Source organism: Petaurus breviceps, unplaced genomic scaffold, assembly GCF_028583685.1.
Source record: "Petaurus breviceps papuanus isolate PSGF00001 unplaced genomic scaffold, PetGlider_PUasm1.0 551, whole genome shotgun sequence".
Classification (NCBI taxonomy): domain Eukaryota; kingdom Metazoa; phylum Chordata; class Mammalia; order Diprotodontia; family Petauridae; genus Petaurus; species Petaurus breviceps.
Window position 1 is genome coordinate 4,475,125 of NW_027186372.1, and position 11,441 is coordinate 4,486,565.

The following is an 11,441-nucleotide window of genomic DNA, read 5'->3' on the forward strand; positions in this document are numbered from 1 at the left end:
GTCCTGAACTGAAAGTGGGCCAGTCTAGGCTTCCTGACAGTCAGGCCTACTGATGTCTATGCTGAGGTCAGGGGAGGGGGTGGCTGTGGCTATTACGTAGCACTTGCCCACCCCCAGAGCATGTGTTCTCTTCCTTGTTGTTGGACTCTCTCATTCTAAGGGGTCTTTACATGGAATTGGATGATATCTTGGGGGTGGGGGTGTTTTCTGTTTTTTTCTCCCACACACACATACACACTCCAACCCCCATGTTTAATAGAAAGTCTCACAAGCTGAATGACTACTTGAGCCCTTTGCTCATAACTGCAAAAAGAAAGGAACCAGATGGGCTGTTTTTTCTGAACCCCTTAAACAACCTGCCTCCTCAGCACACGACTAGCTTTACCTCATTAAATGCCAAATCTGAAAGGAACCTTAGAACTTAGAATATAGAATATCAGAGCTGGAAGGGTGTTTGGAAGTCATCTAATCCAACCCAATTCATCTTTACAGAGGTGAAAACTAGACCTTCCTTGCCAGCAGGAGTCTAATAAAAGAAACTTGCTTCTTGAATGCTATGACTCTGAGTAAACCATTCATTTGTCTTATCTGTGCCTAAGTTTCCTTCTATGTAGCATGAGGACAGTGATCCCAGCACCATCTACCTCTTAGAGAAATTGTCTGGGAAAAATAACTTTGTTATTTAAGTACTATAGATATGAAAGATGCTGGCATAGTTGCTGTCTTATGATGACAAACATTATCAAGACCATCACCACCACCATCATCAATGTCCCCAGTCAAACTTTGTACCACTGCTGGACTGGTGGAGCTAGGATGGAAGGTGACAGTGCCCTGTGTCAATATAGGATCTAACCTGCCAGTACTGTTCCTGTCTTGGTTCTTGCTGCCACTGCCAGGCCTTTCTTACAGAAAATCAAAGTTGCTAATCTCCCTCAAAACTCTTCACAACAAAAGTGGAAGCCATTATAGTACCCAATATATATCAGAAAATCACATTCTCCGAAGGGGAGACAGGGAGAGCAGGATTCAAGAGGATGCCTGAGTCTGCAATGAAATTTTCCATCCATTATTGGATTCCAAGTTCCTCGGATAAAGTTGTTAGGCTCTCATTCTTAGAGGTGGAATGGAGCTTAGATAGCTCAACCTATCCATTCGTTTTACAGACAATGAAACTGGTGTCCGTAGAAGGGAAGCAATTTGCCCCAGCTCATGTGGCAGCAGAGCCCAGCACCAAACCTAAAGTGCAGTAATCTCGACACTACTTCAGAGCTCTCCTTGAAGAGCAAGGCACTAGGCTCCTGGGAGTCGAGAGACCAAGAGCACGGGACCTGAGCATCTAAATTATACCGAAACCCAGCATCAATTTTAATAGACTGTTCGGATTATATGGGCTAGTCATGATAGACAGGGCCTCAGTTTAGGAAGAAAAGGAGGAAACCTACCTACCAGACTTTGTGAGGAGAGAGAGACAGAGACAGACAGAGACAGAGAGAGACAGAGACAGAGAGAGACAGAGACAGAGAGACAGAGACGGAGAGAGACAGAGACAGAGAGAGAGACAGAGAGAGACACAGAGAGACAGAGAGAGACACACAGAGAGAGACAGACAGAGAGAGAGACAGAGAGAGACAGAGAGAGAGAGACAGAGAGAGAGAGACAGAGAGACAGAGAGAGACAGAGAGATAGGGAGCAATAATTAGAGACCCACCTTTACAGAGGATTACGAAATGGGGAGGTTCGCGCGCGCGTGTGTCTGCATGTGTGTGTTTAAGTGCATCTCTAAAAGGTTTTAATGACAGTATTCCGGCTGTTCCGCGTTGTGATAAATGTATTCAGTTCTCAGGAGGGCCTAGGGGCATTGTGCATTAGGGTCCGTGATGAAGTCTTCTCTGAGTAAGGCCTGACACCTCCCTCTAATAAAATATAATACTCAATTAACTAGGGCTTCCAGAAAGGTTTTCATTTAAACAAGTTAATAATGGGCGCCAGGCGAACGCTGTACTCGCGGCTCAGGAAGTAGCTTAGCTAGGCAGGGTTGAAAGCCCAGTATCCCCGGTGGGGAGTGGGTACAGCAGGGAGTCAATCACAACAACAGCTCTCTTTTGCCGTAGTGCTTTACGGTTCACAAAGCGCTTTCTTTCCTCTCCAGTCCCAAGAGAGAGGTGGTGAAAAGTGCAAATAGCAGTGTACCCATTTTACAATCTACAAAACTGAGGCACAACGTCAGGAGGTAGTTTGCCCAACTACAAGGCAGCTAGTATCAAAATAGGAACCTGAACCCCAAATCTTCTGATTTCAACATCTGGGAACTGGCAAAGAGAGAGGGAAAATAGAAACGGGAAGGGCATTTGTAGGGCAGGAAGACAGAAAATATTTCCTCTTGAAGAAGTTCGGCCATCAGGCACTCGGGGAAAGGTTTCTGTTTCCAAGATCAGTGTTCCCTGGTGTTTCTCAGGATAAAGACACCAACTTACCATTATTATTAACGTGGCAACTTCGAAAACTCTGAGTTATTTAGAACTGCCTGACAACATCCCTATTCTTCCCCTTGGATTATCTTTTAAGTGCTGTGGGACAAAGGTGAATAAAGGTGGAAAGTTAAGTATGTAAGGGAAAGCTGCAGTATTCTTCACCTTCCTAAAACAACTCTTTAACTCTCCACTTCTTTAAAAAAAAAAAAAGATACATGAATATGATCGAATCTAATGTAGACCTATGTGTGAATTGCGTATTCTCTGTAAGCTGAGGAGTGAAGTCCGAGGATTTCGGGAAATCCACCAGATTTTATTGACATAGTCATCGAAATTGTGGGAAATCCAACTCAAAAGGGTCTTTTTGTAATCTAGGAGAGATGCAGTACTGTGGGAAACATAAACTGAATTTTCGGGGAGTGGACCCCAGTTGGAACTCATACTTCCATCTTTGACCTTGAGGGGAGCCACTGGTTCATCTCCAGCTCTGCAAAATGATTCCTGGACAGCCCCAGATGATACTTTGTTCTCCCATTTCGTGAGAGTTTTATCTTTCTCTGAGAAATCAAGAAATGGAAAGAAGAAAAAAACAGTTTGTTTGGCCCGACCGATTCCAGCGTAGCTTGAACCCCAAGTAGCCCAGGCTACCCTTCGTCAGACCAAGGGAACTGAGATTTGAACATCGAAGGGAAATTGTTCTCTTTCGTTTGCCGGCAATATTAAGGTCTTTTCATTCCATTAGAAAATAGAGACCACTGCCCCTCACCTAACTTCAGAAAAAAAGATTCTCCCAAAACTTGGCAGATGCAGCAAACTACCCCATAAGGCCACTACCCCACCACACCCGTCATTAACTAATCTTTCGCTAATGTCTTTATAGTACTGTAAAAACTCCTACACACTACCTTCCAGTTCTTTCACACCCGGTAATTCCGGATGCCCAGGGAAAAGTTTAAAAAGAGCCATTAGGCCAATCCAGAGCATTGAAACACTGGCTTTTTTCTAGTTGTCCAGGGCTATCCCTTGTTCTGTGAACTAAATATTCCTTCACACTGAAATTTCGGAAAACAACAAAGAAACCCAATAAAGTCATTTCTTCACTGCCCCCTCCCCATGACCTATCCAACTAAATGGATTTGTGATGATATTCTAACTCTCCCCCAAGAGAATAGAGACCCCTTAAAGAAATATGAGCTCTGACAACCCCTGGCAATTAAACAAGATTTTAATTTAATTCCAAATAAAAGATAAGAAATAGTAACTCTCCAATAAAATATATAAAATTGTACAAGCCATCCCTTTCAAAGGGACTGGGGTATGCTGGGAGAGGGACCAGGGATTGGTGAAGTGAAAGTGGTCAGGTTAACAGCATTATTTTTTAGCAGAACAAAATTTGCTGGTGGGTTCCCCACATGCACACACCAAAACAAATATAATATTGAGGATATGTTCTGCCTTCTTATCTGCATTCTCTCTAGTAACTTTCATATTAAAATCAGCACACAAATATACATACACACATAAAAAGCATATGATTCCTGTCTTTTTCCTCCCTTTTTGGATCTATTACTGTTCAAGCATACTTATTATATAGGAGTTGGCTACACGATACTTCAAAAACACAAATGTCTACAATGAATCGGTTTTTGAAAATCACCGTGCTTTGGTTTTCTCTCTTTAAAGACCACTTTACCAAGCCACCCCCCCCTTCTTACAGCACACTCAACTCTCCAAATCCAGCCTTATATGTAGTTATGGGAAGCAATAGCTTTGAGGTGGATTTATAAAGTACCTGATTGTCACTTCAAAGCCCCATTTTTTTTTTTCATGGCCTTCAATGTTTCTAATTTATGTGGGAAACACTTCCAAAATCGAATAATTTGGGTGGAAGGGGGAGAGGGGGAACAGGAGGAGAAAATCAAATCACAGGAAAAGTCATTACATTTTTTTTGTTTATGTAATGTGGGAAAATGATGAAAATTAATGAATTTATTCACATCTATTTTCTATCTACATCATTTGGGAGGCAGGCAGGCATATTGGAAAAGAGCATGGTACCCCAGCCTGGAAATATGCTTCTGATCCTAACTTTGTCATTTACTAGTCAGCCGTATGACCTTGGGCAAATCATTTCTCCTCTCTGAACCTCATGTATAAAATAGGTGTAAATACTTTCATCACCTACCTCATAGGGTTGCTGTGACATGAGGAAAACACTTTGTAAACCATAAAGCACTACAGAAATGAGAGCTATTATAAAAATAAACGCCATCATACTTTTAAAACCTCCCCAAATTATATCTGACAAGATTCCTTTTAGAAGTATATTATTCTTTATAAAAAAAAATCCCTCCCCCCCAAAAAAAACTCCCAAATTATCTTGTTGGAGGTCTCCTTCAGGAAAATAATACACTGAATATATATACATATGCATATATATATATAATTTTTCTTTTCAAAATACTTTGACTTTTCACGTCTGTAGTATAAAAATGTATTATACTTTATTATATATATTTATATATAAAAAGCCTTCAGGATCAGTCTTTGTGAAAAAGGAGGGGATGCTGACAAACAGGATTTGGTGCCCCAGACTAAAGAGCGAGAAGAGATCTGCTCTGTCCTGTGAGCACCTAAGTGGTTGACACGGTGCTCTTAAAATATGCAGCAAAAGGAAAAAGTGATCCAGGATTGGTTTGGTACTGTACTCTCGGATGAGGAAAGAAAAAAAATAAGACAAACATATCCATCATGAAGTCTATGTAACTATTCCCTTTCTGGGAGATCTTCCTTAGGATAAATGATACATGCTATATCCAACAGGAGTGGCATAGAGTCCCACAGGTGGGATGGGCAGCACAGGTCTGTGAAAAGGATAGGATGTTCCATATATGGAAGCTGCTTGCAGTGGAGAGTTGATGGGGAAAGGGAGGCTGAAGCCGGAGGGTAACATAGGTTTGGCTGCCATTTTCAGCTTTTCCAGTTCTGCTTCCTGCAGTCTCTTGGCCTTGGCCCTGCGGTTCTGGAACCAGATTTTGACCTGTGTCTCTGTGAGGTTCAGGGAGCTGGAAAACTCAGCCCGTTCAGCGATGGAGAGGTACTGTTTCTGGCGGAATTTTCTTTCTAGGGCCAGAAGTTGGGAGGTGGTAAAGGGAGTCCTAGGCTTCCGATTTGTCTTGTGCTTCCGAAGGGTACAGGTTGTAGGACTCAAATGTCCTATAAGAACAGAAAAGGGAAGATGTTAGGAAAGAAAATCATGCTTTCTCTGTCTACTCTTGATCCCCAACCTCTTTTGGACTTCATAGATGCTTAGTTTCTGGGAAACCAGAGTTCTTATGTGAAGTGAGGAGCAGATTTATGATAGACTATTATTACACTTGTTATCATCCCAAATGTATGCAAAGTTAATCATATCCTAAGGCACATAAAGATGCCATAAACAAGTGCATGTTCCTTATTATTCTCTGTCTACAGATGACAAAAACCAAACATCCCCTTTCCCAGGTATTTCTGAGGGACAGCTCTCTTGGCTTGGTGCTTCCATAAGGTGAACCTGACTAAGAAAGTGGCCAGTGGTGGTGGGTGGAGAATTCGTTCTCCCATCAATGTAAAATGTCCAGAAGAATAATGCTCCTTCAGAATCAAGAACAAGTGACATCTTAATCATATCCTAGATGTATTCTCTGGTTTGGTGCAAATGTGTCAATGCCGCAGGGATGGGGAAGGCAGAATTATGATGAAAATAAAGGTGTGTCAACAACATTTAGGCTCCATGTTCAAAATGGAATCAATTATGAGGAAGTCATAAGACTGGGGCATCCCGGGTGATCCCATCAACAACTGCCGTCTGTGCTTGTTTGCCAGGAAGCCACAGGGGAAGAAGGGGGGGGGGAGATACTTGGCAATTAGTTTTCAGCATTTGGCTTTTATGAGGTATGCTAATTTTCAAATATGTAGCTGTAGCAGCTAAACTCAATACACATGCACAGAATGTGGCATTTCTTGTTCAGTTGGTTTGGTCCTAGAAACACAGTTTAAATTGCAGGCTAAGGGCATAGGGCAGCTTAAATCTCTTCCTCCACTGGATTTGTTATAGGGTGAGGAAGGGCCTGGTCTCTGGAAGGTAGGGCCAAGTGCTAGCAAGTCCCATCAAAGCTGGAATAGCTTCAGGTATGACCCAGCAATGGATGGTATATCTGTCATACAAAGACAAGCCTAGCTAAGTATGACAGGGTTCATATCCAGAGGGCAAGCCACCAGGGAATGTTTTCAGTCACAGCTATTTTATGTGGTTTTCTCTTCACACACACACAGAGTAAAGAGAAAGGATCAGGGTGAGTTAAGAATTGAACTTAAGACATGGACCATATTAACTATCACAGTTCAATGGAAAGTCCTTGAATTTTCAATGTTATCACTGATAGTGCTCCCTGTAGGGATACAGATTGCAAGCCATCCTCGAAGTAATCAAAATACATTTATGATTTATGCACATACATGTCCTCTACCTGATCATAAAGTAGGAACCTGCTCTGGGCCCTAGTCTCTCAAATCTGAGACAGATAAAGAGAGGCAGAGTGGATTTGCAATCAAAGGACCAGGGCTTAAATCTTTGCATGCTATTTATTACCAAGATGCCCTCAGGCAAGTCACTTCACCATGTCAGGCCTTAGTTTATTCATCTAGAAAATGACAGTATTGGATTAGATCTCCTTTCCTGCTCTAGGTCCTAGCAGATTCCTTCCATCTTCTGTGGAAATATGCTATAAGTTTTCCAAGTAATTCCTTAGGACTCCATTTAATGGAAGAAAACAAAACCTAAACCAGAACCAAGGCACCGGTTTTCAAGTATGTATAAAAACAGCAACCACAACACTACTAAGCATCCCTTCCCCCATACATTTTTTTTTTAAATTCTCAGACAGAGGAAGATTATTTGATCATATAAGACAAAACAACACTTATCTTACTTCCTAGGCTACTACCAGACAATCAAGCTCACCACTTGTTACTAGGATCAGGTAACTAAAGGTATCCCTTGACTAATGATTTGTCCCCATACTTCTGCCAAGGCCTTATTTGAATTCATCAGCTTATAAGATTTTGTCGTTGTTTATTTTAAAATTAAATGAATTCTTGCAACTCTGTGAGTTCTAGAGGTCCTCCTAGGGAACCCTTGGGGACTGTTGAGACAGAGGTTGGAATGCAGCAAAGTATGCTTTTTGTTCTGCCTCCTACCAGGAAGGGCATTGAGGAGGTTCAAGGGTTCCTACTGAAGAGAAGAAGGATGGTGCTCAGAATGATAAAATGGGGAGATCAGGCTGTTTAGGGTAGGTATCTGAATCATAGACTTTAGGGCCGCAACAAAACTTAGAGGTCACCTAATCAACAATGCCCCCAACTGTACAGATTAGGAAACTGAGACCCAGAGTGAAGTAACTTTTCTCAAAGGTACAAAGGTAGTGGGTAGTTTAGTCAAGACAACCTGTCTTTTAACTCTGGACCCAACAGACTTTTCACATACACTAAATTACCCGGAGACCTGCCACTACCCACAATTGACAAACTCCACACACACACCCCCATCTGCCCCAGCCCTTATGACCTCTTAGAGTATTAAGTAAGGGGATCAGGGTATCTGTGACTAAATGTGATCACCTACTTCTGATTATGAAGCCAGTTCCAACAGTGCAATTCTCTTTACCATGTCAGGGCTCTGACTTGGCTTCTCTCAGAAATAACTCTGGCCTTGTCACTTTCCTTCTCTCTGAGCTTTGGAATGGGGAGAGCTCCGTGCCCAGCCTGGGAAATCATCTTATTCAAAGCAACACAGGTAGTGAAGAGCAGAGAAAGAATTTGGATCTACCTTAGGTCTTCAAATACAGTTCTTCTCCTATAGAGCAACATATAATGACCTTTTTAAGGGCCTGTATCTCAACTTCGCTCTGAAGATTTCTGACCCATGGCTATTGATTGGCCTTGGTTCTCCTTGACCTTTGAAACCTCCCTATTAATTTCATGTAATAAAGACAGACTCTAAGAGCTGGGTTGGGAGGGGGGCCAGGTTGAATAATTTCAGATTATGTTAAAAGTTTTGTTTTCAAACAAAGACATTGGGCATCTCTGTGTGTAGAGATTTAAGAACCAAGGTGTCACAAAATATTTTAGTATTTCATAAAGTTAAAGCCCAGGGATTTGGACGCAGAGGATCTAGATGTAAATCCCAGATCTTCTTACCATTTGTGTGATTTTGGACAACTATTTCACATTCCTCAACTTCCATTTCATTGTCTATGAAATGAGGCTGGAGGAGGATCATTAAATAACTATCTGGTTCCAATCTTTGATCTGTGGTCTATCATTCATAACCTTTTTCCATTTTTTTTCTCCAGACAAGGAAAGTAGGAAAGTGTCTCTCTCTCTCTCTCTCTCTCTCTCTCTCTCTCTCTCCCTCTCCCTCTTACCCACCCTTTCCCCCCCTCTCTCCCTCTCCCCCCCCCCCATGAAATTATACAGGAGGTTAAAGGTCAGTCTAGAAGTTAGAAAATGGAGATTAACAACTGGAAGGGAAAACAGTGGGGAGAAAAGAAAAGGGAGAAAGAATTCAAGCTTTTCCAGCTCCATATGGGGTAACTGCAGGAAATCTTTCCAAGTCAGTTAATCAACCCAATGTAAAAAAAAAAAAAAAAAACTTGAGAAAACAGCCCAGCTAGTAACCTTAGTGGATAGGTGAGAAGGACCCTCTCAAAAACTCCCTTCTGCCTAACTGTTTAGTGTAGAAGTCTTGCCATCTCACCGCAGGTGCAGCGACTAGGGAGAGTCAGGAAAGAGGCTGCCCCCTTCACTTTCAATGCTGCTTTTCCAGTAAACTCCTTTGTCATTCTTTTGTGTAAATCTGTTTCCAAAGCAGAGATGAAATAAAAGACAAAACTGAGCCACCACGCCCTAGGGACCTATGAATCCTGAATCCATCATAATAAGGGGTGTGAGCTGGTGCTTGAGAACTAGGGGATAGGCTGAAGAATGGGATAAGTCTGGCTAAGGACATATACTTTCAGCTTTCCATATAGGTAGAGAATGTAAGGAACAGCACATCTAAGCACCCAGAGGCTAAGTTTCTCTCCCTGGTCACTTGGCTTAGAAACACAGGGTAATAATAATAGTAAAGACTCATTTTTACAATACACATTATGATTAACGTAGTACTTGGCCCACAGTGAGTCCTTAGTAGGTAGGAGTAGGCATGATCATCACCCATTTACAGCAGGGAATGACTGGTATTATCTCCATTTTACAGAAGAGAAAACTGGACTAAAAATAACTTGCCCAGGGTCACACAACCTACAGGCGAGCAAACTTTATATCAAAGTCTTCAGACTCAAATACAGCGTTGTCTCCCACACAAATGTCCTTTCCCCACCCCACTCTCAAGGAAGGAAGGAAATACTTCACACCTAAAACAACAGTTCTGATTCAGTGGGTCATCTTCCCCAGTGACCTCCTGGTCCCTGACTCTTACATACTACCCCAACCTTGTGGTCTCTCGCCCCACCTGACTCCCAACCAACACACAGAGAGGCATAATATTAGGGTGCTGGTGATAAACTTCTTAGACTGTAGAAATGTATTTTCGAGGGAAAATTGCTTAATTTGAACTTTAAAAATGTTTCTGGTTCAACTATAAATGTGTCATGGAGCCTGTACGGTACAAATGGTGCAATGAAGCTCTTGGCAATGAGATGGATGCGGACAAGCAGCCGGGCAAATTTAGGCTAACAATCTTTCTTCTCTCTTCACCCTCTTATATTATATAGAGGCCTAGGGACCCTGGGAGACCGAAGAAGTAAGGAGTCTTGGCCTGGATCATACTATTTCGGATGTGGTCCCTGAATGAAAGTTAACGTGAGAGTAACAATGAAGAGGAAGAAGGATTTCTGGAAATTGAAGACCTGTATTTACTTGGTACCTGTTTGACTTTCTGTAATATTTATTCCCTTCCTGAGCTCTCAATTTCACCCTATAAGAAGATTTTTTTTTGGGGGGGAGAGATAAAATAACCTTCTAAAATCCTTTAAAACTCTTAAAGCCCACGATTCTTCTACACTTTCCCTGTGTTAACCGCGAAGAATCGGTATTCTTAAGCGCTGGACTGTCAAACCATACCCCCAGGATCTTAAAAGTGTGATGGAAAATCTGGAGGATGGACGTCCTCGATCCCCCAGAAAAGACCTCCCCAAAACGTCAGCTAGTGCTCCGAGAGCAGACAATACATTTTGTAGATTTTAGAGTGTGGGGAGGGGAAAATATCTTGGAGATCACAAAGTTTTAAAATTAGATCCTCATTTTATAGGTAAAACCGAGTCTTTTCAATAGACGGGATTGAAAGAAAACGGGTTCGCAGGGCAGAGAAAAATAAGTAAGAGCTCACATTTTTTTCTGAGCACTAACTAAGGTTTCCAAAGGGTAACTCACAAGCCTGTGGTCGGGATGTTACGTGCTTATGACGGCGCAAGCCTTTTGATCGCGCAGCCAGGCTGTGTCGGACCCGGGATTGGAAGCAGTCTCACGGCCCCGCGCACTTCCCACTCCCGATCCTGCTCATCCGATCTCGCTCCTCCTCGAGCTGTTCTAAACTCTCTCTCCCTGACCCTTCCCCCCTCCCGCCCCGCGGGTTTTATTAACACTCAGACTGAGACTCGCAGCAGTAGAAGCCCGAGATTATTTTGGCTTCCACCTCGCCTGGCCCCCAGCATGCCGGATGCCTTCTCCTCCAGCTCGGTAGCCCGGGGTTCGACCAACTGCAAGTAGGTTCGGTATAAGGATAAACTACTGGACCGGTAATCAGGATTCGTGAGTTCGAATACAGGCACTACCTCGTTTACTGGAATGGTTAGGAAAGGCATTCTCCACCCCTACCTTGGTTTCCTCATCTGTAAAATGAAGTTAGGCTAGAAGAGACGGGAATTC

At 42.6% G+C, this 11,441-nt stretch overlaps 1 protein-coding gene across 1 annotated transcript in view; it reads right to left on the reverse strand.

The window, feature by feature from the left end:
• Nucleotides 1-3,683: 3,683 nt before the first annotated feature.
• MSX2 (msh homeobox 2) overlaps nt 3,684-11,441 on the reverse strand; it is an 8,455-nt gene continuing 697 nt past the window's right edge. Inside the window, exon 2 of the mRNA XM_069102347.1 lies at nt 3,684-5,690. Coding sequence (XP_068958448.1) covers nt 5,266-5,690 — 425 coding nt within the window. The 3' untranslated portion in view covers nt 3,684-5,265. The remainder of the gene's footprint in view (nt 5,691-11,441) is intronic.